Source organism: Melospiza georgiana, chromosome 1, assembly GCF_028018845.1.
Source record: "Melospiza georgiana isolate bMelGeo1 chromosome 1, bMelGeo1.pri, whole genome shotgun sequence".
NCBI lineage: Eukaryota > Metazoa > Chordata > Aves > Passeriformes > Passerellidae > Melospiza > Melospiza georgiana.
In genome coordinates, this window is record NC_080430.1 from 136063572 (window position 1) to 136091108 (window position 27537).

Consider the following 27537-nt stretch of genomic DNA (forward strand, 5'->3'; position numbering starts at 1 on the left):
GGGCAGTTCCTCATCTGTGCAAGGAAATTACCATTGTTTTCCCCATCTGATCTGCTATAAGATGAAGTCTTTTAAAACTGCAAAATATTCAGACAAACTTTTTTCTTAGACAATGTAAGCTCTATGATTGATTTTTATGTGTACGTGTCCATGGCATTAGCCTTAATAAACCTATTCCAGTCTTTTGTGGAAATTAAAGTCTGAGTATTTCAAAATTAAATTATGTACCTTTTAGAAAGAACAGCTACTCTAGAAGCCTTTTAGAATGACAGAATAATCCCTGAGGGTACCAGATCCATATTACATGAGGAGATCCTTTAAGGAGAGTTTGCAGCAGAATTTTCAACACATGATATGAGAATCAAAACAGTGTTTTGGAGACATTTCAGATACTTTTCTGCTGTTAGAAGTTTTCTATAATTTAAAGTTAATAAGGAAAGAAGAATTTATTATACAAACTAGCATGAGTAGAAGAAAAAGGAAGACATGCCATGTGTTTCTGTTGAAATGTTGAATTGTGCACTACTTGGCACTATCTAAAATGTTTCGTGACCTTCACAAGATAGGGAACAGACTTTATATATATTCTCACACTGATTAGTGGTAAGGATTTTGCAATATTTAGTTCAAGTATTCTATTATGAAAAGTGCATCTACAAAACTTGGTATGTCAGCTGCCCTATGTGCCCTGCAGAAACAAACAAACCAAACAGCTAATTTTGAATCTGCAAGCAAATTTTAACTAATATCTTTTTCATCACATGTCAGAAAAATTGGCCTTGATTAAGTTTGAAAGGCTGTATACATACACTCTACCTGTCTAGACCTTGTGTGCACAATAAAGTCATTTATGTAAACAGCTTCTTATCCAATGCGCCTTCAGAGGCCTCGGTGGCAGACTTTGGTCTGTTTCTCTCAGACCCCTTTCCCTACAAAGCAGTTCAGTGCTCACGAAAACCACATGAATCTTTTGCAGACCCTTCCAGCCCCAGACTGGTCTATAATAGTCCCTCTGCAGACTTAATTCCTGGTTTTTTTCATTAAGACTTCTCCACTGTCCCCTGGAGGTTTCAAATGCCAGACCTCCCAAAATCTCCTGATGATATTGCTTTTCAATAAACACAGCTTTTTCTTATGGAAACCTTTACCTCTTTGCTGTCACAGCCTCATGTGTTTTATTGGATGAATAAAGTGAACAGGCACAGAAGGCAAACTGGTGATTTCTAGATCATGATATCTAAAAATTAAAATCTAATAGCTACTGCCGTGGTGATTGTACCAGTACCCTGTCACATCCTCCTCTTCATGAAAAAATATTATCTCTGAGGATATCATTGATCCTAGGAGGAAAATTATGTGAAACCTTTTTCTCACAGATGATTGTTGATCATCCTGCTTCCATAGTAAAGGTTATAAGGCTTCCCTGAACTAATTCTACTTTTCATTATACATGCCATTTAGGGAAAATACACTACATCCTGATTTTCATCTTCCTAATGAAAAGAAAATTTCTTAAAACTTCTTAATTTTAAGAAACATAAAGAAATTTTTTTTAAAAACTTTATTCAATTAGCCACTTAACCTTGCAAGACTTTGTTGAGAAGCTTATGATGAGATTTTGAATCAAGAGAGGGAAAGAGACAGGGAGAAGTTACTTGCTGAGTCCTGTAGTTGAGTTCTCAGCATGTGTGGGTTGGAGGGAATGGTTGTCAATTTTTTGAGGGTGGCAGGTGAAATTCAGTGCTGATGGGGTAATGCCTGCTAGAGAGGATCATTTGAACTCTTCACACACATTGCAGGTTTCTAAATTAATTGTATACACTGAGAGAAGTGCGTTGGGCAATGTTTTAGACAGCTCAGCAAAAACAGCCATTCAGGGTGCTACAAAAGAAAAATGCTAGGCCATTTAAAAACAATTCTAAAGTCCTGAAATATTTTGATATCATTAAGATATTCTGTTTCTATATTCTTGCATACGCTTTGTAAGGTTCTGAAAACCTTATTTCAGAAAGCGATTCATCAAGAAAAGACAGAATTCTAGAAAAGGATGAAAAGAACTTTGAATATGGGACTGTCATTTTGTAAGGTTCTGTATTAATATTGTTGCATTCAAGAATAAGATCAGCCTTAAGAATAAGAAAAACTAAACTGAATTCTATTTATATTTTCAGTAATTAATGTGGATCAGTTGAAGCAGACAATAAACTTAGATTGAGAATTCCTTTATAAAAATCAACATTTAACTAATTGAATAAATGTGAATTTTCTCAAACTGAATATTCTTTAGTTTGGAAGAAAGAAGAAAGATTGCTTTTCATGAAAAATTGCTTACAGAAAAAACTATACTGGCAAACATATATTAAAAAAATTAACCTTAGAGTAGGTATGATGATGGTTAATAGCAGAATTTTAAGGTGAGTTAGGAAGTAGCTCTTGATAAAAATAGGATTTATACTGCAGATGTTTATCATACAATCATCACTTTTAAACAGTGTGAAAACATACTGTTATCTCTTATCTGTAGAAATTTAAAAAACATAGCCAAGTTTCTAAAATTAGTTCTACTTTAGCTGTCATACAGAAAAACAGCACAACATCGTGAGAATACTTCTTCCATGATGTCCACTACTTACTAGAAGATCTCAGTTGGAAATATCTGTGTATCTGTTCTGATTTGAGATAGAATGACCTAGAACAATGGATTCTAAACTGTTGGTGCCACATCAATCAGAATCTGAATATCTGGAAGTTTTTGGTCACTGTATATGGGTCACAGGTTGCAGGTTTTGTGGGTCCCTTAGTTGCACTTCTGAGGTACCCTAAACTATAGAAGAGCATGATGTCTGCAAAGTTCAAGATTTATTTGATTCCTGACTCTGTTTCCTCTCTTTTTAAACTTTGGTTTTTCCTTATTTTTGGTGTTGGATTTTGGGTGAATTTTTGGCGCTTTGTTTTGTTTTGTCTGGGTTTTTGTTTGTTTGGTTTTGATTTTTCTTGGGTTTTTTTCACTGCAGAAAAACTTACACTGCTCCTTTTTCCTAAGATTTTTCCCTTCCATTAGAAGCTGAGAAATACAATATTCAGATTGTTGATTAACAATTGTTTACTCAATTACTATATTAAAATATTTTTTTCCTGTGTCTAAGACCAAATCTTAAAAATAAAAAGTTTAATTCTTCTCTGAAATATAGATATGCATACACAGATAAACTGTTGTAAACACCCTTGTCTTTAATACTTAAAATATGTTCTCTCTTGCACTTTGAACCTCTAAAAACTGTATGCACACTTTTGGGAATTTGGATTTAATTGCTGAAGGGGTAAAACAAGGTCTAATTTTGCCTCTAGTTTATGGTAGACCAAGTCTAAAAAACATAGGTTAGACTAAAAACAAATTAATATCAAATAAACTGCTGCTTGGGATGCTTAATATTGTATTCACAGGATTAAGATACTAATGGCATTGCTATGAGAACACAGGACCTGTGATAATTATTAATTGCAAATGTAATTTTTAAAATGTACTAGGTTACTTAATTTCATGGAAGACCATGTCTTTTGGAAGAAGAAATCAGAAAAACACACCATATAATTTTCCCTGGCCTTTTCTGCCATTGTGATTCTATCTGCACGTTTGAGCTAGAAAACCAATGTATTTATAAAAAAAACCCCAACTTCTAAAATATGTGAACTTTGCAAATATTACCAGTGATGAATGTAAGTAAATTATTTTCTTTAAGTAATTTTTTTTTTTAAATAATAATTATATATATGTAAGTATGGATAAATCCTAAACTTGTTGTTGGTTGGTTGTGATACTTGATTGAGTTGAGCTGAGTACTGAGTGCTGTAAGCATCCATCTGAACCTATGGCTACAGAGAGCACTCAGGAATTTACAGCATCAGTTCCTAATTAAACAAAGCTGAAATTGTTCTACTACACTTTAAAATTGCAAAACACATGACCACAGCCCATAGGGGAGCTAATAAAAGATAATCCTGTGGCTTGCTTTGAAGCAATTACTCTACGTCCCTTTCTGCCTGCAGGAATCACCTTGTCACATCCCTCACATGAATCAATCTACCGCTTCCCCTTCCCCCCTTCTATTTTTGTAATTCTGTCCTTTAACAAAAATAGAATTTAGAGGATGACATAAAAAGGAGAGTTGCAGATGTACTGAAATATATTCAGTTTTTCTGCTACTTGCAGGAGGCTTACAAACAGCTGGTGAGTTAGTGTATTGCAAGCAAAATAGACATCAAATGATGTATAAGGGTCTTTTTGTCTTAATGAAAGTAGGAGCCTAATAAAGCAAGCCTGAGTTGGTCATATTCTGCCACTAATTTACACAGACATTGTTTCAAGGAAAATAAATATTTTACCTTGGAATTTATGTCTTTATTATAGCAAGTGAGATAGTTTTCTCTATACTTTCTGGTTTTTTTTCCTTCACCTTAATATCGTTGGCCGTAGTCAAAAGCTAAAAATTGCAGTACTGAATTCACCTTTTCTTGCTGCATAAGATTTTAACTCTGTACAGAAAATCAACTGTATTCATCTATTTTGATCCATGCTAAAACAGGATCAATGAAAGATATGTGATCATTGCTGAAGATGAATAAAAAAGTAAAAATGTTGACCCAGTGTTTTTGTTACCTTTTTAGCTACAGGGCACTGTGTGGCTCTATTTGAACCACACGTACCAGGGGAAAACACGGACAGGTGCAATTTGCATAAGCTATCACAGAGAATCATTAGAAGCAAGCATGTATAAAGGGCAGCACTAGGTTCTGATTGATCCCTGCCCTCCCTGTAGCAGAGACATCTCCCACAGGCATTTTCTGAAGAAGTGTTGGAAATGAAAGCGGGAAACATTAATTATAGATCAATATCCCATGGAAACTCTTCTCTAGGACTAGCATTTTCAAAACTGGGGTATCAGTCAGAAACCAAAACAGTATGGGGTAGAAGACAATCTATTTTCTGTACTGCCTTTTCAGCATTGAGGCCTCTGATCAGATACACTCATGATGTAGCTGAACTGACTGTGTTCCTTGCAAAACAGTGGCTGAACTGGAATATTGTCCATCTTCCTCATGAAGAAATCATGCAATTCAGGAGATGTACTTCCTTTTTTTATTGGCTCCCTGGCCTCCTTGTAGATGTTATGAGGTTTTTATTTTAAATGTTCTGCTGTAGTATTTACTTCTGTTTTGTTTTTCATTCTGCCATGTGGACCAAATAAAGTAATTTGGAGAAGACAGAATTACCATTTTTGTTCATTGCATTGTCTTCTTATCTCTCCCTGGGAAATGACAAAGTGCTATCATACATCAATTTTATGTATTTACAAAATCCATGTTCATCTTCTATCTACAGATTTCTGCAGGAAAATATAAATAAGATTTTTCAAAAAACTATAACAGTACTGTAAATATCATAAATCTTAGACCAGTCAGAAAATGAAGTATTTCTAAAATATGCAATGATATCTAGCAAGGAAGTGCAAGATCTGAAATTTTGCATCTTACATATCTGACTTTGAAAAGCAGAAGAAAAAAAATAATATGTTCAAGTTACAAGTGGATATAGTATATATTTATATATTTACATTTAAAATATCTTTTGACTGTGGTAAACAAACATACTGTGCTAAAGTTTATGTTGCTAATAGTCATAACATCATTAATTGCTTAAAAATACATAGAAGGAAATAAAAGTGATATTCATCCAAATACAGGAACTAACTGATTCAGTTAAATACCTCCTGTTACCACTGAAGGCAGCTTTATTCTTGACTTTGGCACAGCCAGTTAGTTTTCTACAGACAAACTTTTAAACACTGCTTATGTGTGGTAAAGTATGAATTTACATGCAATCTTATTTATAAAGGTGTTGTAAAAAACCTATGAAGTATAAATCAACAAAAACATTCATTGTGCTGTTGCATTTCTGTTCTTTTGCTTTAATGCAATTTTAGTTTAACCCATAATATAAGACTATTCATATTATTATTGATATCTATTCAGTAAACATTTATGTAGATATTTAGTGGATGTTTCAGTGGTTCAGAATATGTTTCTCATGTTTATAAAATGAGAAAAACCTCTTATAATGAAGAAAATTAAATAAAGGCAAGATGGATAAAACAAGTTTGCTCAAGTCACATTTCCTTTAGATGTTTATATTGCATTTCATCTATTCCAGTGTTGTAAATTAAAACTGCATAAATTATAATAGTAAAGTTATTTTATCCAATGGATTCAAATACCAAGAGCCAAATATGGTTTGACTAACCATTTCCCCAAAGGAATTTTGTAGATTTACCTTTTCCTTTTTTACAATGGTCTACCTTCCCACAAGCCTTTTTAAAGTAACACACTACCATCTGTTGGTTTCCTACATAAATGTTTTAGAACAAAGTTTTGGTACTTTAGTAAAATTATTTGAAACAATCTATTGGGATATATAAAAAGGAAAGTAATCATTACTTTATTTTTGGTCAATACACTGCTGGTTTTGTTTTTGTTTTGGTTCACATCACAACATGTAATTTATATTAGCGCCATATAAGACAGGGGTACCAAATAACCAAGATTTCTTCACTCTTACGGTAATATAAAATTTCTGTTTCTGGTGCAGCTGCTGCTGCTAATGATTTTATAGCTTATGAGGAAAAACCATATTTTTTTTAAGTGATGTGCACACCTCCCTTTTAAAGTACACGGCTGCCTGCAATGATATTCTCAGAGCCTAAAAAAATATGTGGTCATTTCCAGCTAGTGCCAGCCACATGGAGACTTTCCTGCTTGTAGGATGGAGATTGAAGCAGTGAGGCAGTCCTCATGAATTCATGATGAAATGCATTGCTTTGATTGTTTAGAATATGTGTCTGAGGAGAGATAGGCTTTCTCTTGAGAAATCTAAACCAGAAGAAACAAAAGTTCAAGCAAGTACTAAGCTTTAGGATCTAAGCAGCAAATTCTATTTCCCTAGCAGCTTTTCAGTTCCCTACTTGCCTTTTTTATAAGAATAAACAACTGTGCCCTAAAATATTGTGATGTTAAGCATAGTCAAAGTTATGTCAACAATATATATTTGGATTCAATGAAAATAATCAGTTTGCAAGTGAGGTATTGCAAAGCTCTAGGGGTCAAAGATTAATACCAAGGCAATGGCAAGATGGGGTGATCTTCTGGAATGTGATGAAAGACTCACGGGGAACTCTTGTGTTTTTTGATATATTGCTAAACAACAGCTGCATTTATATAATAATTGATATGTTCAAAGCCTTGTGTAAATACTTGCAATGTTTTGAATAGGAATGTTGGGAGGCATCACTCATTTTTGCTAATGAGAAGTGAGTGATGATTTTCCAAGGAACACCTCACAGGCCTTTGGTTCCACCAGAACTGCCCTGACTCCAGGTTCATCATAGTTTTTGTTATATGCCTATCACCTTGATCTAGTCAGTAGTTTTCTGGGATCCAGGCATCTGAATGAACTCCACTGATACATATAATGAGTCACAGAGAACCATAAAAGAAAAAGAAAAATCTAAACCCAGAAAAGATCAAGAATGTTCCAAGTAGGAACACACTTCTCAGAAGATACACAAAGAGGGACAGAAAGAGGCAAAAAAAGTAAAAGGTTTGAGTCTTAAAGGAACTGGAGGTTATGAAATCTTGTGGACAATCTCCATTCCCCACAATGTTATGGTTATCAAAAAAATAGACAACAATTCTTTCTAAATGTATACAATTGCTTAGCTATCAGGCAGAAAGTTGCAATGTTGCACCTATGTTCTTTGTTAGTTTGAAATTCATAAACCAAAAGTGTGGTTGAACTGATATTGTAGAAATAGGGCTCTGTCCAACCACCTTTCAGGACCATATCCAGATGGCTTTTGAGTATCTCCAGGAATGGAGGCACCACAGCATCTGTGGGCAGCCTGTTGCCAGTACACAGTAAAAAAGTGTTTCCTTAGACTGGAATTTCATGTGTTTCAGTTTGTACCCATAACCTCTGGCCATGTTACTGGGTACTGTGGAAAAGGGCCTGACTCTATCTTCTCTGCTCCTTCCTTACAGATATTTGTGTACATAGATAAGATAACCCTGGAGCCTTTTCTTCTCTAAGCTGAAAAGTCACAAGTCTCTCAGTCTTTCTTCATAGGAGTGATGCTTTAGTGCCTTATTCATCCCCATGGCCTTAGAAGTTTCTTTTTTTTTTTTTTTTTCTTTTTTTGGGCCCAGTTAGGACAAATTCAGCCAGAATATTCAATACAGTGTTGTTATCCCTGCAGAGCACTTAATATTTTTCTAGAAGCTATAGAAATTCTAGTAAGATGCAGAGACAGAGTCCTTTAACATGAGCTGTATGATTGAGCATTTACATCTACCAGAAGTTTTATTTACAGAAGTATTTCCTCTGGTCTGTGTCTCTGCCAGACTTTGCCAGAGATTTCTATTAGTGATTGAACAAAATTTCCCTGAGCAACTAATGAACAAGTCCACATTCTGAAGTCAGTTATAAATGTGTTAGAGGAAATGATCAAGATTTTCTTTCCAGACCATGGATTTGTGTCAGAGTTTTACCACTGACCCACTCTTCCCACAGACCGTAGAAGTAGTGAATAAACAATGTGGCTTCTGCCTTTAGAGCTGGGTAGTGTCTGATCTCTGTTTCAGGCACATTTCAGTTGCTGAAGGACAGTGCTATATGTAGACCCCACATCTGCTGCTTACTGGTGGGTTCCCATCTGCCTGGGATCTGTAAATGGCTCTGGGCTGGTGCTCCCGACAGCTCTTCTACACCTCCCACTTCTGCTGCTCTCAGCTACATTGATTTTCCCATGTGTAAATGTGGCAGTAAAGGAAATTGTTTAGAATATTTAAACTAAACTTGAATTACAAATGGGAGGAATTAAGTACACAGTTTTGAATACATTTTGCCTTTTCACTTTTGTTACTCCTTGGACTCCGACTTAGAATCAAAGTTACTTACAATGCAGAGCTTCTGGGCTGGAGCCTTCATTCTTGAGCTGCCTCTTACTGAGAAGAGAAGTACCTTTTTAAAATTATCTCTGTCACCGTACATGTGAGTGGGGAAATTCCAGATTTTTACCTCTCTGCTGACATGCAGTATCATGTGTTTGTAAATCTAATTTTCTGCTGCTTGAAACTAATATAGTAAGATTGTTCAGTTTCACATCTATTTTGTAGTTAAAATGCAGAAAAATCAATAGGCAGATACATAATAGAACAGTGGAGGTGCCTCAATTAATTTTGATCTGACTAGATGTAGCAACACTGAACCCAGTGAAGCCAAATTTATTCTCTTCTGTGACCCACTTTGAGGTCAACTGTATCTAAGTATTTACTGTAGTGCAGGCTGCAACCTAGATATCCCACAGACTTGTTTGAATTATTATGTCCCTGCTACAATTTTTGAAATCCCCAGTAAATATTACTATCATTAATGTGTCTAAGAATGTTCCAGTGTCACATTTAAATTGTTTCTTGGGGGGGTGTTGTCAAAATATTTCACAAGAAAATAGGTTTCTAGTTTAGGAAAATATAGAACAAAATTTTGCAAGTTGGTGTTTTGACCTTTTCTTTCTGACATGTTCAAAGCAATAAAAAACATAATTTCTTGGTCTGAAGATGCTTCCTTCATTTTAAGATCTTTTCCACACTACTACAGAATTTACAAGAAATTTATTTGTTAGTTAGCTTCAGTGTACTCTGAACATGCAAGCCGATTTTTTAATTGTTAAGGATTAATTATCTCAAAGCCACAGGTACTAAACCAATCATGACCATTAAACTTCTGTTTTATCTATCATAATTCTTATTTTCATTCTGTAGACATTACTGCTAGACTAGGTCGAGTGTCCTGGACTGTGTGTGCTTTTTCTTGGAAGTATTTTCCTTCCTAGCTGCATGCCATGCACTATATACCCATTCACATCTGTGTGTTCTGTTAAGAAGAAAAAACACCACTGATGGGGAACTGGTGGCACTGGAGGCAAGAGGAAGGAAACACATCAGAAGATTTCCTATAATGCTCTGTGTAAACACTTTGGTTTACTTCTGACTATCTGTCTATCAAGTTGCCACTGAAAAGTCAGTATTAGCTGCCATAGGAGGGTCTGTAATTAAACCACACCATTAGCCATGATTATTTGACCTAAATGAAGAAATAATTTAGTCATATGGATACTAATTCTAGAGCTAGCTTATTTATCCTTACTATAGTTAAAGCCTTCAATCCCATTCAAAATTACATCAGCACTTAAACTACTAAATCCTGGGGTGATCTGTGTAAGTTAGAATTATAAATGTTTCCTTTTTAAAATACAAATCTGAATTACTCAGACAGTTAAAATATTTTCACTTACAGTGTCTTTGGTGGAAATATATTAAAAAACAGAAGTCAAAATATTTTGAAATTATGAAATATCACAGTTTTACTCAGTAAAGATAGGAAGTCTGCAGATAAAATCTAAAACAGGAATAGGAACACATTATTAATAATTATATGCAGCTGCACTACTGAAGATATTTATGAAATTGTTTTTACTTGTGCTTTACTAGACTGATTTACTAAGCCTTCAGGTTCATAGAACATAATTGCATTGTAGCTTATACAATGTGTTGTCATTCAGGAATGTTAATAATTTGTCACTAAGCTTTCTTCTCTCTTAGAAATCAGTAATCTATCTGAAACTCTGAGTGTCTTAATAATATTCTTGTTTAATCTTTAATGATAATACATCCATTTTCTTTGTTCTTAATAAGAGTTTGGTGTCGACACACTGTTTTTCAAATCAATCTTTCTTCCTAAACAAGCAAAGATCTGAATGATTAGGATCCCTTGGTGTGTTTAATACACTTTAAGTTAGCCAATTCTTTATTCTTTAGAGGAGAAAAAAAATACAGCCATGTGAGAAAGTTCTATCTGTTCCACAGCCAGATGATCCACTCAGCACAGCATAAGTAGCAGTTACAAACTAAAATGAAAAGATTTTTTTCATCATGTCATTAAAAAACCCCAAACCCTAGGTACCTAGTCAATGACATCCAAAATCTGGAAGGTGATAGAGCTCATGTGCTGAGCACTTACAGGTTCCATGGATGCCTGCAGAACTGTCAGGTCCTCAACAAACTCCTGTCTACAGATTTCCTCACCAGTGGATTCTGTTTCTTGGGTTTTTTTACAATTGTGAGAACAGAAAGTGGAATTAGGCTGAAAAAACATTTCTGGTAGGAAAAAAATGTGTAAAACATGGATTTAAAATTTTAAAATGTATAAATGAATGGGACATATGCCTTGAAGTTCTGTTATTGAATACAAATATTTTAGGGTAATTTTATTTGTGGTTTTCTGGTATTTTTTGTTTCTCTTCTAAAATGAAATATTTGGTCCATATTCTTCTGAATTACTCCTAACACTACAGCTATACTCCAGTGTTTGTTAATAGCCCAATAGTAGGAAGTGACATAGAAATCTAGTGCAAGCAGATGCTTAGTAAAGATAGATTTTAGCTGCAGGTTCTCTGGAGGTTAATGCAGATAATGAAATATGATTAAGCAAAAGAGGTTTCTTTAGTTCATTTTTAAAATATTACAAAGAGTGACATCAGGAAGTTCAAATACATAAAAGGCTGCTTCAGAAGGGAAATAATTGGTTCCCTTTACCTGTAGCAGGTAAAATAAAAAGTTACAGGCTTAAATTAGTATTAAATCATAGTAAGAAGGATTCAACTCTAAAGGAAGCTTCACAGTGGTGGGATACTAAAGCACTGTACTAGAGGGGGGAATGGTGGAACCTATTGCCTTCCAGCTGTGTTTCTCTGTGGTTACCTCAGAGATACCATGGATCTCATTTTGCAGCAGGACAAGAAAGTCCTGCCCAAAAACTTGTCTTGAAGTAGTAGTATTTTATCTTCTTAAATTGTAGAAAGAAATGAAACATATCACTTATTTGGAGTCTGTGCAAAGGATCCCATTGGCATCCAAGACGTTGCATGTTAGAGGGATCTACTTCACTATTTCTTTGTTCCAAGACCAAAGATTTCCTCAGGATGAGACTTGCCAAGACTGTCATTGCTAAAGTACCTTAAAGGCAGACTAAGTCTAATTTCACTAGAGGGGAGGGGAAAGTTCTTCTGTGTATAATTTATTTTATAGCTTTCCTCAAAAGTACTAGAGCAAGAAAATTGTTTTTCTTTCATTCTCCTTCTCACACTGTTTCTTTTCCTGTTTGCTGTTTTGCCCACCTGTACATTCTGGGCTTCAAGTTAAGTTTCTCCTCTGTAGTTCACAGCACTTGGGCTATGAACAATAAAATCTGAGGTGCATATTTCAGATATCTGGTAGTCTAGCCAAGGTCCTTCAAAGGTTTTTTATTCTTCTTGTAGAAAACTGAAGAACCAGATTTTCTGTCTTTTTTCTTGATTCATTTTCCTTACTCATAAAGACAGAGTAAAGAATTTTGTAACACGGAATGCTACTAGCTCTCAAACATTCACCAGCCTAAGGTCAATTTGTCTGAATTTTCAAAATGAAACTTCCTTTCAGAGTGTCATCTGACTTGCCAGTATGTTGGCTGTGTCTTCTATGCTATTTTGAAGGCTGAGAGAAGACCCAGGTGGTCTACTTTCTTTGTTCAGTGATTGGGGGTGGCTGTCAGGCATCCTGTACTTACCTTGCATGTAAGACTTTTTAGATAGAGAAAAGCTTTACTGTCCTCTCCTGCTGTGTCTGAGCCAAGTCTCTTTTCCTTTCCTGCCAAGTGTGTCTGCAGTGGCACTCTGCTAGATTCCTGTTTGTTCTCCCTGCCCCACTTCTCCCATGAGCAGTAGTCCCCAAGATATTTTTTCTGTCTCTATTAATATCTTTGCTAATTGAGATATCTGAAAGTTTAACTTCTGGCAAGTTTTCTTACTTGCAGCCCCATACTTCTGCCTTTTTCAGTTATGCTGCAGTGAGGATGTTCTTGTGTGGTGAGAGGTGACCTCCCAAGCTAACCGAGCAATTTTGTCTGCCCTTAGCACCTGAGAGCTTCATAAAAAGCCCCGGTCTGCATACCAAGTCCTTGCTGAGAAGGGGCTGTGACATGCTGCTCAGAACTATTTTTCTTGCCTTACTATTTGTTTTGATATCATTGCCTTGAGAAGATGAATATAAAAATAACCCAATTATTAAATGTACTCATTGTAAATATTAGTGCAAAGAGACTGTACATACTACGCTGGAATCAATCCACTCTGTGTCAGGCATTTATTTCTTAGTTCTATGATCTTTTTTCTGCCTAGTACATTGCTCTTGCCAACATTCAGGCTCTGTCTGGCCTTTCAGAGCTGTCTTCCAATAACGTAGGGAAGAACAGGCTTCATCTGCAAAGTGGCACATAAACAAAGTTATTTCTGTACTTACCCAAATCTTGCACACCCTTAATGTACACAAGCTCTTCCTCAAAACTGCAAAGTGTAAGAAGGTATGAATATATAACATTGTATGTAGGTACTGATTGTAGCAATTCATTTATATTGTGAATAATAGCATTTTCCCATCTATTAAAGAAAATTGCCTTATTTTGAATGGTTCCTGTATACGGAGATAGTGTGAAGATGAAAGACTTTAGTCTGGGTCTTAATCCTGTCTCTACCTCCCTGTCCTGTTGTATTTCCCTGTTTTGTGGAGCTCACAAACAGATTGTGGGTTTGATCCCTGCGGGCCATTCATTTAAGGTTTGGATTTGATGATCCCTGTGGGTCCCTTCCGATTCAAAGTATTCAGTGATTTTGTGATTCTGTGGTTTTTGTGTTTGTGTGTGAACTGCGAAGGTAAATGTCTGTTTAAGGTAAACATGCTTAAATTAGGAATATCTGAACTCATAACCTAAAGATTTTCACAATCTTTAATTCCAGTTTGATCTTTTACTTACACTGAGCCAATGTTCACCTATAAAGCACATTTGGTGTTAGTAAAGTGAACCTTAATATTAAGTCAATTTGAGGTGATCATCTTCACTGTGTTCATAAAAGGGGAGTGCACCACAACAGTGGTTAACCTGCTGTAAAACTAAAATGGTGGACTTGTCAAGATAAATTTAAAACTGAAAATAGACACATAGGTTGGTGTTAGGCTGCATATAAAGAGTGTGCATACAAACAGGTAAAAACCCAGAAGTGTTGTATGAAGCAGAGATCCCACAAAACACTATAAGGTGTGGTGGGTGGATACTGTTCATTAATGTAATGATTCAGAATCCATGAATTGTGATGTGATATGTTTGAAAGAGGTGGCTGAATCTTTTTTTTTTGTTTGTTTGTTTGTTTTTTGTTAAAGAACAGAAGATCAGATTTATGTGGTTGCAAATATTTTGTTACTGGGGGGAGTGAAACTGCAGCAATACATTTTAACTGAGTCTTTTAAATTGGCAATATATGTACCTTTCATTTTAGTGAGCACTTCCAGCCCTCAAAGGAAAAGACATTTTTAAAGCTTATCCCTGTCCTCGCTTCCTCAAAAGTCTTTCACTGTTTTCTGTATATCTTGATTTTGAGAACACATAGAAACCTAATAACTACAGCTACTTTTTTATGAAATGTTGCCTCAAGAGGACAGCAGGTTTCAGAGTGCTTTTCCAAGGGTTCTTAACATAGTGGCTTTAATCCATAAAGCTTTCAGTAATTTGGACCTCACACTTCTACACAATTAAGAGCATAAGTATTTGGCATTAAGTCCATCTTGATTTTAAAAGGCAGTTCCTCTTATCAGAGAGTTTTCTCTAAGTGAAGGCAGACTCTGCTACTTTACTATCTCCTGGAAACCTGCTTTGCCTATAAGTATGTGACTTTGATATTATTCTGATAAAGCTGAATGCCTCCCTACCCTCTCTTTCATGTTATTCGAGAGACAATAACAATTTAGTGTAAATGTGTGAGGTATTGTGGATTTATTATTGTAGATGGTGAATAATATTATGTGCCCTGTGGGCAGTCAATTGTAGGTGGCATATATTGCAGATTTATATCTTGTCTGCTTAAAACACTATTTGAAATGCCTAGAGACAGAGTTAGCTGCTTAAGTTGTAGCTTCAAATAAATAAATAAATACATTAAATAAATAATTGAAGCAGGCAGTTTCAGATAATAAAGAGAGATGGCTTCTGGGTAGAAAACTCCATACGTCTTGCAGCAACAGAATCTTTAATAAAGAAGGTGAAATAAAATTCCCAAAGAATTTCTTATCTGCAGATAAAATAAAAAAAAAAAAACCCAAGCACCCAAACTAGCAGGACATATACTTGGTGAATTAGAATCTTCATTCTGTATGGTATACAACTGATTACTAGGGAGCATTTTATTTACCTCTAATTTCTATTTAATTGCCACTGCACTTGTCATTGCAGGTATGGTTACAAAAGTATGGCTACCTTCCACCAAGTGACCCCCGAATGTCGGTGTTGCGCTCTGCAGAAACCATGCAATCAGCTATAGCTGCCATGCAGCAGTTCTATGGCATTAATATGACAGGAAAAGTGGACAGGAACACAATTGAGTAAGTAACCAGTACTGAACTGCTCTTGACTTTTCTATTTCAAGCAGGGTAAAATAGAACTGGGGGGAAGCAGCAGCATAACTGGAGTACCCAAATAGTGTTGCAGCTTCAGATGGGGAGGTAAATTGTTTCTCTGTTCCTTGCCTTTTCATTTTCTTCAGCTTTTTTATTTCATGGTAGCAGGTCACCACCTGCCTAACTGATGTCTGCCTTTGGGCAAGCGATTGTAAACAAGATATCTCAGAGTTAACTAAAGTAAGGGCCAAAAGGTTATCATTGTAGAAGGGACAAAACTGGCAAGAATCCACAAAATATATCACAGTTGAAGGAGTCTTGTTTTACTGGAAAATCTTTAGTGTAAATTTCTTTATTCTTATTTAATAAATTTGGCAGACTCCACTGGCCCATTTGTTTAGTGGTTGCTAGTAACAAAAAAACGGTGTGGTGATTTTAACATGCAGTAAAATTGAATTTGTTTTGCATGCCCTTTGTGATTCTGAAGTTGTTTCAGACTCTGTGTCTGATTTTGGTGACAGAATGGACGCAGAGAAACACTGTGAAACAGTTATTTCAGGACACTTTCAAACAACTCTGTACTATGCCAAATTATAAAAATATGCCAAAAAAACAAACCAAAACAGAAAACCAGGGACTATTAATACACAATTAAGAGAACATATCTGGGATTAAGACAGCAGGACCAGGGCAGTGATTATGCCCCTGTACGTCACACTGGTAGGGCCTATCCTTGAATCCCCCATTCTGTTTTGGGCCCTTCACTGCAAGAAGGGCATTGAGGTGCCTGAGTATGTCCAGGGGAGGGTAGCATGGCAGGGGAGGGGTCTGGAGCATGAGTCCTGTGAGGAGCAGCTGTGGGAATTGTGGCTGTTTAACCTAAATAAAAGGAGGCTCAGGGATATGTTATCACTCTCTATAGCTACCTGAAAGGAGGTTATGGCCAGGCAGGGGTCAGCCCCTTCTCCCAAGTAATAAGTGACCTGACAAGGCTCAAGTTGCACCAGGGGAGGTTTAGATGGATATTAGGAAACAGTTCTTCACCTACAGGGTTGTCAAGCATTGGAACAGGCTGCCCAGGGAAGTGTAGATGTGGCACTTAGGGACGTGGTTTGATGGTGGTTGTGGCAGTGCCATGATAATGATTGGAATCAATGATGGTAGAGGTCTTTTCAAATTTAAACTATTCTCTGATTTGAAGTGCTTGTTGGACTCATTTCAGTTAAATTGTGATAAAGATTATTTTGTGATTTCCGAAAAAGTTACTTTGCTTGAAAAGCAAGCAATAATTCAATAGTGCTGTCTCACTGCATGTCCAACATTTGCTTCAGTGAAATATGCTTCTACTGCTCTAAAATCCTTATTAGGGGAGGAGGGGGGAATTGTCCTTCATTTCCCATTTGCCACCCCCAACCTGATGTGTCATCTTTTGTTATTCTTTTATGGTAAAGTAGCTGACATTAATGATTTTTCTATCATTTAGAGTTTAGGGAAGAGACTACACAAAATGCTGGCAGGATTGGAAAAATCATTTTATTCCACTGACACATACTCTATTGCATTGAAAAGCAATAAAACAAAGCAGATTTTGTGGCTGCCCTCAGGGGAGGTGAGTTGATCACACATCCCTCAGTTTAGGAATTTAAAGGACCACAGACCATGCAGTGCAATAGCAGAAAATGCCTTGTGAGAGAGCCATGCTCAAAGTATGTTTATGGTCCTCTGCAGGATGAGCAGTCTGTGCTCTTCATACATCTTCAGTGACTGGTCTTTGAGGAGAGAGTGCTGCCAGTCACCAGGACCCTTTTCAAGACATATTAGTAGCAGCTTTGTCAGAGACAATATATTTCACTAAAATAGTCTGTTCACAGCAGCCCAAAAGAGACAGAAAGGGGTAACCTGAGGAAAAGCAGAGGCCATCTCAATTTATAGTATGAGCTGGAGAATTGACACAAAAAAAAAAAACCACCAAAATTCTAAACTCAAATGGAGATGGTTAATGTTGCTAACTTGGCATTTTGTCCAGCAAGATTTTCTACACTTCTGCAATTTAAGAGATGAATAAATCCATCTGTGCAGCAATCCAAAATATTAATCTTGTAAAGTGGTGAATATTGAGTCTTTGAGATCTTTTGATGCATGATTTTCTTCTACACAGAAAGATACATTAATATATTGCAATTCTTAGATACATGTAACTCATGCTGCATTTACTTAGATATTTGGAATCACACTTACTTGAGTCAATTTAGAAACAGAACTGACTCTTAAAGGATTGTCACACTTACATTGGTGTTGAAAAAGCAAAGCAATAAAGACCTGATTTTTAACTAAATTCTGGCCTCAAGGTACCATCAGTTCACATCACTAAATATTCATGGGAGATATGACTGCATAATAAAGGGTAGATAGTTTTTCAGTTGTTCATTTGTAGCATTATTTTGTAAATTTTTGAAATTTTTTCATTTACACAGAAAATATGTATACTCTTTAGGTCAGAAATATGTGACAGTTTGTCATTTGTTTCTCTGAGATTATTATGCTGTAACAATTAACAATGCTGGTGTTCCAAATAATAAATAAAGCAGGAACCCCATTAAAAATATGTTCCCATCTTATGGAAGAGGATTTACCTGCCTCTTTGACACATCTTGAGAAGAGATTATGATGTGCCTCTTTGTCTTCAGAAGGACAAACAATTTAAAAAGTTATAGTAGCAACTTCATAGGAACTAACTTTGGTGGAATTAACAAAGAAATAATGTCCTACAGCAGTAGCACCATCAAATGACTCCTGGGGGGATTTTGCTGCTCTGAAAAAAGATAATCCCTCAATGAGTATTTTAGTATGCATAAATATGAACAGTGTTCATCCTCTCCCTACTACTCAGCATTCACTTGGTTTTGCTAATTTTTTTTCTCAAGTGTCTTGGAAAGAATGATACATACTTTCCAATGACACTTACTCTTCCAGGGAAGAGTGAGTGGTGGGAAGAGACATCCTTATAATGATGTAGAAATGTGGGGGAGGTTCTGAATACAAGTACCATGAGAATGGGTAACCCAATGAAAATACTGTCTAATGTTTGCATGGAGTGCCATAGTATTTTCTGTATGTAATTTATATATTTTTATTATATTGTTTTATATTATTTTTTATTTTATATCATTTTTCATGAAACATTGACTGTGTTTCATGAAAAAGAGACATTTCTAAAATGGACCCACTGTTGGCATTCCTGATCTTCTGCGTCCCTAAAAGAAACATTGTAGAAAAAGACTAGTTGTTGTCTTCTCTTAAAATTGCTATACACATTCCCAAGACTTGTTTTGCACTTTTGAGGAGTACACTGCAAACTTCCTGATGTACAGGTGCAATGGTCTTGTATAGGATGCTGACTAAATCTGTGCAATAATAACGAAGCTTTCATTTTATTCTAATGTCATCCTTTAGAAATAAATGGCAAATATGCTTATTTCAATGCTTAGATGAACTTCTAACCATGTTCTCTGCTGTTTATATATTAACTGTCAGTCACTAAGTAAATTCTGAGCTGTTGGAATTGATTCAGTAGTTTATTTTCTCAGTAAATTAGTAAATGTTTTTGTACAAAAGTATACATAAGGTCTGTACCTCCAGCAAATATTCGATGAGAAGTCTTAAAAAAGGGATCATCAGGGCTGAAATACAATATCTTACATCACTCTTTGCTGTCTCTTATTACTTACCAAGTGTCAATAAAGTCCTGTAATAGCAGGCTACATAAGCAAAGATGCTTTGAAAGACATTCATGGGGATGTCTTCTCACTAGAAGTTTAAGGGTATAATTAAGTAGTTTTCTTAAATAGACATCTATAATTTGTCCAACCACTAAGCTGAGTTGCAGTAACTCAAGCTGAACCTTCTCTTTTAGTTTCCTTTTTTGCTGTAACTCTATCCCAAAAAAAACCCCAAAGCCCAACAACAACACAACAATTGTGCAACCTTAGCAGCAATTTTGATAAGGTATAAAGCAGTTTGGGCCTTCCACCAAATTTATAATTTTTAATGTTCTGATGCTGTGAGGGTAAATTTTTTTCTTGAAGGCTTAAGAAAAATAAGAGACAGAAAGAGATTTATCCTCCTAGAAAACAAAAAAAAAATATGGTTAGGCAACTGGCTTGAGATAGAAGTTCAGTTTCATCTCTCTACTGGAAGAGCATCACAGTTTTGCTGCATATTTTTCTTTTAATCTTTCTAGATTTGCTGTGAGTCTAAAATATTTAAATTTTCCTGACATATATAGTTCCTTAAGATTCAAACTAATGGAGTTAGAAGAGGAATGTGATGTGACACAGTGTACAGATAGAGAACATTAGTCACAATTAAGCCTCTTTATTGAGTACTTATAAAATATTAATTTTGAAGGGCTGCTGCAGAAAAGATTTCTCAAAGTTCAAAAACAAAGTGATGAAAGAGAGGCAAAATCATTACTTGTATGCACCTTTTAAAAATGAAGCATATTTCAAAACATTTCAAAAACATGTCAAAAAATTAAACTCCAACAAACAATCAGGAACATGGAAAACCTTGATCATATCACGTTAGAAGAAACTATATTTGGGAAGAACACAGAAATCAATGTTTTATTTGTCAATTCCCCCAAGGGAAGACCATATTACGTGCTAAATATCTGGAATGTCATGAGCATTAATGATAATTACTAAGAGAAGTCTTTCTCTCAGTGTGTGTCAGAACAATTACTGTTGAAAAATAAATTCAAATTTTATAGAAACCTAGGGAAAATTTATGTCTGAAGTTGTTAACATTTTGCCTCATTTCTGTGCTTGAGAATACTGAGCTCCCATACTAGTCATGCACTGGTTTGTTTAAAATTCGACATCTAAACTTAGCTCAGCTAAGATCTAGGTGATAGATTTGGTGATGTTCCAAATCTTCAGCTGCAAATTGCATCTTTCCTTAAATTTTACATGAAGATAATTTCCCATAAGCTACTGAAACACGCCTGCAATGACTTCCATTTGATTTATATTTGGATTTATGTTGTGTGAACTACAGTCCCAGACCTCATGTAACAATAGTAAGAACATTAGTGGTCCAGACAGCAGGACAACTTGGAACATGCCCTCTCTGTCCAAGCCAATAAGGGTACAAACATGATGGCCTTGATAGGTACATACTACTTCAGAATCAGTACAGGAACAAATTGTGACTGCTTGAATTTCATAACATGTTATTTTGGGCCACATTTTGTTTTGTTAAAAAAGGATTGTCAGTAGTTGTAGTAAGATAATACAATGTTGACTTTTGAATCCACATTACCTACTGTTGTTGACATTTAGTATTAGTTCTAAAGTGTTAAAAATTTTTTGCATTAACAAGATTTTCTGTAAGATTATTGAATCTTTTGGCTTGAAAAATTATTTCAGTAGCTTTAAAGATGAACTTTTAAATTCAGAACTTAGAATATTTACTCTTATCTGCTCCTAGTTTGCTAGTGAGCAAACCCTGTTATTAAAATATGTCTCCATCAGTTAAGCTAAGTAATGTAAACTTTTTGGAGAAGGGAAAGGACTAATTCAGTGTAATTCAATTACTTTTAAGTCATTGCCCTTGAAATGATACAACTATGAGTGATATATGTACATTTGATACAATATCTTTGTGCAGTGTTTCTAACAAAACATAATAGTTAATAGGTTTTGCTTTATTCCTTGCTTCTTGCTCTTGATGTAGGGATATCACCTTAAGGCGAGAACACCAATCTTTGTTAGGTTTTCATCTTTTTCTGCACTGTCTGTGTTCAGTTTCAACAACATAATTTATAATACCCTTATTAAAAAGTATTACTAACAATGTGTCTAAAAGTTTTTGAAGGTCTGAGCCAATTTCAAACTCATGAAGTGTAAACATATCAATTTAATAAAAGAATATTATTGCCCTTCGGTCTGTAACAGAGGTCTACTTCTTTCCTTCATTTTCTTTCATTATTAGAGCAAATTAAACTTTTCAGTAATATTTAATCCCAAAAATCCCTAATGTCTACTTTGTTGCATGGTTATTTTATTTCAAAAATCAAAGGAACCTGAAGTAAAGTTTCAGGGTGTTTCAGCAAATGCTGGTGGAATAAGGGCTTTTAGATTTTTGCAATACAGTCTTTTCAGGCACTAGGGAAATAACACTGTTTTCCTTGTACATCAGATATTTTATGTGTCACGCATAAGTATTCTGACTAGAAATTAGAATAATTCATTCTGTGTTTCTTATTAGAAACAGGTGATTGCAAACTTGATATCTCCAGTTAAGGCAGTTAAATCCATGAGTTTTTAGTTCCTGACCTGTACTACTCAATACATTTTTCTCACATCAGAGTTTTTGTAGGGTCTTATCTGTGCAAGTGGAATGCAGCCCCAGCTTGGTACTATCAAGAGAATTTTGTACTTTCCCACAGGCTGGTGAGCTTAACACCTACTTGTGCCTTTGGAAAACAGTTTTCTATATACCCAAAGCTACTGCATATATGAAGTGTTAGAAGTATAGCTGTACTTTTAAACTACTTCTTATACATTTATCAAAATAAGTGAGGCTGATGATTGACTGTTTGCTTTTTTGGAGTTTTTTTATTACCTGTGCATGTTTTAAAGGGAATCCACTTTCTGAGATGACATTTGAAATTACTTTCCTGTCATCCAATCACACATATATACAGCTGCTGTATGTACATTTATTTACAAAACAATGCCATTTTAATGGTGAGAAATTTGTCCATGAAAGCCTCAATGTGGGTATGATTACTGTTCTGTTAAATGCTATTGGAAAACTATAGCTTTTACATAAGTAATTGTTTGACATGATAGAAATACATTAAGCTGGAAAAAATAACAGAGGAAATTTGTCTTTTACTTACGCAGTAAAAGACTTTAGCCTTACTCTCTTCCTGATAGTAAATTGTCCTGAAGCCATTCAACTCATAAAATAATGACTTTATAACTGTATTTTCTTTGAACTGAATAGTGCCTTACACTACAAGTGAGAAACAGTTCAAGGATATTGCTGTGGAAATTATACTTTTGAATTAGATATCTTATAATATGTTTGAAATGCTGGCTAGTTTATTATTTTTTTAATATTGGTAAACAATGAAATACTGAAGAGCATTGTAGAAATACAGCCTCTATCTGGGAAATCTGGTGCTACTGAAATAATCTTTTTTATTGCATGTGATTTAGATTTTTCAGCTTGATTTTGTGCAGAACATTAAATATTCTTAAGCAATAATTCCTGAGTTAAGTATCTCCATTAGGAGTTTACAGTTGCAATGAGATACTTCTCATTGTGCGGAAAAAGAGTAAGATGGAAGAACTTGGTAGTATCAAAAAGGTAGCAATTTCAGTATCTTGAATTAAAAGAATGCCAACAGTCTTTTATATTTATTAGTTTATTATGTTCTATAAAATTATATATACCGATAATTACATGTTTTTATTAGGGATGCAGTGGCTATGATTTTTCTTCCATGTTGCTTTAACTGTGTGGTGCTGTTTCTTGCAGCTGGATGAAGAAACCTCGATGTGGTGTGCCTGACCAAACAAGAGGTAGCTCCAAATTTAACATTCGTCGGAAACGCTACGCGTTAACAGGACAGAAATGGCAACACAAACATATCACTTACAGGTACCAAAGATATTCCTACAGGCATAAAAATGTCACTAACAGTGGTGACCTTCCACCTAAAGTAAATATAAATTCCTGAATGTTTTTCAATACTTTGAGAATTTTATTATTACTGCACGATATTAAAGTGTTACAATGGATACGTCCTATAAGTATGTATGTGCTGCATAAGAACCAAGTTTTTTTCTTGGATTAAAATTGCATGTATTTGGTAGCCAGTAAATTCTACAAAGCTTACAGCATAAATTAAACACCTAGTACTTCCTTAGGGTTACCTTTCAACTTGGCAACTGCTCAGGGAATAATGCTCTGAATCTAGGAGTATGTAATGAAACTCAGATTTATAATTTAAATATGTAAAATAGGGTATTGAAAGGAGTCAATCTGTGCAAAATGTAGGTGCCTATGGGTCTGTTCTAAGTACCAATTAATTTGATTATAATTTGACGAGTCAGTGACCCAACCATTTCCAGCCTAGGTGATGATGGACATAGGAGTGTGTGCATCTGTATAACTCTTGAGTCTGGTACATAGTTAGCACAGTGTGCCTGCTGTCAAAACTGAGGCCTTGAAGGGAAAGTTAGATGGAAACTTTCAAGATTTACTCACTAGAGCTCTGTCAACCAGAGAAAGTGTCATCATGTATATAATATAAAGTACATAATCTGTCACCAAACGAAGGATTCCAATACAAACTGTTGGAAAATTTACACAGCCTCATCATGGATTCCTGTAATATCTAACAGGGGTAAGTTCTGGGGGACAAAATAGTTTTCAAATTCATTATCTGGTGCCATTATTCATGAACCCATGCAAGAATTAAAGCTCAAAAGCCTTAATTGTCATACGGACTGTTCTTCATACTGTGGTGAACATATAGCTTCATTAGTAACCCTATGTCACTACTGTGGTTTATAACTGAATTAGAGAATTCTAGTTTAAGACATTACATTCTGATATAACATCAAGCAATAGACAATTTTGGGTTGGTATGTTGCTTTGGCTGAAGTCCTTTATTGTTAATGTAAATGTAATTTATAGTTGGTTAGAATAAAAATGCCCACCCACAGCACTTTATATCTATTTGCATTTTAGAATTTAAATGCAGTGTGTGCACACTTAGGAGGCATCTACTCGTATGTGTGCTTTCCTACCACTATGATTTTTACAGAGTCTGATTCCCTATTTCATTACAGGATTTTTTACAAAAGTCTAAATCCTACCCCTTGTATATCTTCTGGACTGTCAACCAAGACATTAATCCAAATAACAAATGAAGGTGTGCAGTATTAAACTAAGTGACAACTATCTAGTAATCTTTCTCACTTTGAAGAATTTATAGCAGTTCTTTATCTCCTGCCTCCTCTCTCTCTCACTTTGATAAGACCTCCAGTTGAACAGAGCTTTGAAGTGAATAACTCTGTAATATTTTTGGCAGTGAATTACAGTACAAAATACATTTAAAATAGAAACCATAAATTTGATTAGAATAAAAAAAAGTTATATTATCTTTTTGAATTGGAAAATAACCCAAAGCAAATAAAGACCAAAAAAAAAAAGACCAAAAAAAAAAAAAAAAAGATTCTTTTCACACTTCTCACCAATTCCCTGCTTACAGACTTATGACATGTTAAATTAATGACATTTTAACCTGCTTTGTTTCCTAAAATTGTAGTCATATCTCTAGTTTCATTTCTCCATTTTTCTGTGCCACTCCTCAGTCGCTTTATAACCTGCAGGTTTCCAGCTGCTTTCTGTGCCTTCCTGGCCAGTTGAACCTTGCAGTCTGAAGTGTGCTTGCTAAGCCAGTTTACAAATTCCTCCACACAAAGAGCAATTTCTCCTTCTTTTCACTACATGCTACAGCTTACAGTTTTTTGGAAACCAAAACCAAAACCATACAACAAATACTCCCAAAAGCAAGCTCCACCATTCCTTGTCCTGGAACATTTCCATATTTTCCATGTGTAGTTTTTCCATCTGAAACAGTTCTGCAATATTCAAGATGGAGTTTCAAAGAAGCCACTTAAAATTACAATTATAATTAGAAGTTGCATTCATAATGTATTTTTTCCCCATATTACATTTTGAACATTTATTATGTCCTTTTCACAACATATTAAATTTTGGACTTAGGTGATATTTATTCTTAGAATGTAATGTGTTTACAGACAGAAAATACAGAACCAAAATACAGATTTCCAGCATTGGAAACATCAGCATGGACTGCAATGGGCTGCATTAATTATGCTTGCTCTCCTTCAGGGAATGCATCTTTCTTCTCATTTGAACTAATGTGTGATGTTTGTTAGAATTTCTGTTTCTGGTGAAATTACCCAGTTTACAGTATTTTTCTGCCTGGTATAGTTCATGCTGATAAACCCTGTGAACATTATTAGTATGCATGCTGTAGAATAACACCACTTTTACAAATAAACAGAAAGTATTTGAAACTTTTACCAGACAGAAGAGTGTAGAGGTGAAAGAGAAGATCTGGGGTACAAGAAAATTATGACTCCATTACAGAAAAAGCTACAAAGATCTTATTGATTTAGTCTTAATCTTTCCTTAGTATTTTAGGCTGTGTGAGGTTACACAATGATCTCTGAGTATTGTACAGAATCAGAGAAGAAATTTAAGAAAGCTATGAATGGATTTTTAAAAATTAAATTTTTTAAAAAAAATATTTAAGGGGGTATTTATGAAAGCACATATGATTTTCAAAAATATAGTCACCTTCTATTTTGCTAGAAAAGTAAATAATCTAGTACTTTAAAGAAGGAGCAACAATGTGAAACAATAAAGTTATCACTTTTAAAAAATTGAGCATAAATGTTTATATGTCAAATTTAGAGAAATATTGAATATGAAACACTCCTCATCAGAATTCTGTGCATAATATTAATAATTTGAACTCCAACAGTCAGTCATTTCTCAACTGTCCAGATTATTCTATCTGCAAAATACTTTTGCAAGTAAAATTGGAGAATATTCTGTACAAATAAAAGATTTGTCTTGATTTATAACCATGAGTTAGAACTTGTAACAATTTAAAATAAAATAATAATTGAAAAGCTATTCTGATTTGTTTTTTCTTGCTTATGTATGGAAAAAAACCAAATTTAATCAATGAGCAATATGTAATAATTTAATTGGTGCAGGAAACTTAGCTGTAGATAGTCAATAGCTTCATCCCAAACCCACTATAAATAATTTCATCTTTTTCTTGACTTCAGTGAACAATGAGTCAAGCCCCAGGTAACTGTCATTTTTCTTTTACAAATTAGATATATCCTAGATTTCATTTCTGAAAGAAAATGAAAGATTTGAACAGGTCTAAGTTTATGCTGTTCAGATAAAGAATGAATACTAGCTGGGAGCTTCAGTAGGCAATGAAAAGTCTTATCTAGCTTGCTAGCAATAGACTATGAAATTTCTATAGTCTAAATGGTCCACATTGTGTAGAATATGGAGAGAGAATTTCTTTTTGGATATTTGAAATCCACTCTAAAAAATAAGGAAATACTGGATTAAGAAAAAACTTTGAAAATACTGTGCATTCATAGCAAAATTTTTGAATGTATTAATAAAAAGTAATATTTAGAACACATTCCATGTTTATGTTGCATGCTATTGATTTTAGATTTCCTAGTAGCATATTATGACATCAGATTTCTTAAAATAGCTTTCCTATAAAGACATTTGGCCGTCAAGTATTTTACTATTCTTGGGGTTTTGTCTCAGAAATCTCATTCACATTTCATCTTCTTTTACTGAATGTTCAGGAGAATGTTTTCCATGAAAATGAAGAGACAAGATAATTATAAGTTCTTTCAATCATGGCAGCAGTAGGTTGAAAATCAAACCCACAGAAAATCAAAAGTAGTAATTCGTAATTCTGGATTAGGTTTAATCAATGTGAACAAGAGCTATGTGAACCAAGATAGCACTCTTAGTCTATAGCTACAAAGAGTCAGCAAACTGAAACTGGAAAAAAGTTGAAGCTAAAAACCTTACATGAATGAGGGATTAGTGAAGCAACTCCATAGAAACCAATTTCTAGAGAAATTATGGTGCAAAGTGAAATATGTTTCTGGCCAGAGGTAGTTTATTGCTTTCAATAAAAGTTATAGTGTGATTAACAACCAACCAAGCAACCAAAAAAACCAAACCAACCCACCAACCCAAAATATCATGAAAGCAACAAACAAACCTCCAAAGTTTTGCTTCATTTTAGGTTTGATTTACATCAATGACAATAAAAAGGTTGTGTGA

At 34.8% G+C, this 27537-nt stretch overlaps 1 protein-coding gene across 1 annotated transcript in view; it reads left to right on the forward strand.

The window, feature by feature from the left end:
• The window catches only part of MMP16 (matrix metallopeptidase 16), a 163334-nt gene that overhangs the window by 68600 nt on the left and 67197 nt on the right, over window positions 1–27537 (forward strand). The window contains exons 2-3 of the mRNA XM_058032294.1: window positions 15425–15573; window positions 23140–23262. Of these exons, the coding sequence (XP_057888277.1) occupies window positions 15425–15573; window positions 23140–23262 (272 nt within the window). The remainder of the gene's footprint in view (window positions 1–15424; window positions 15574–23139; window positions 23263–27537) is intronic.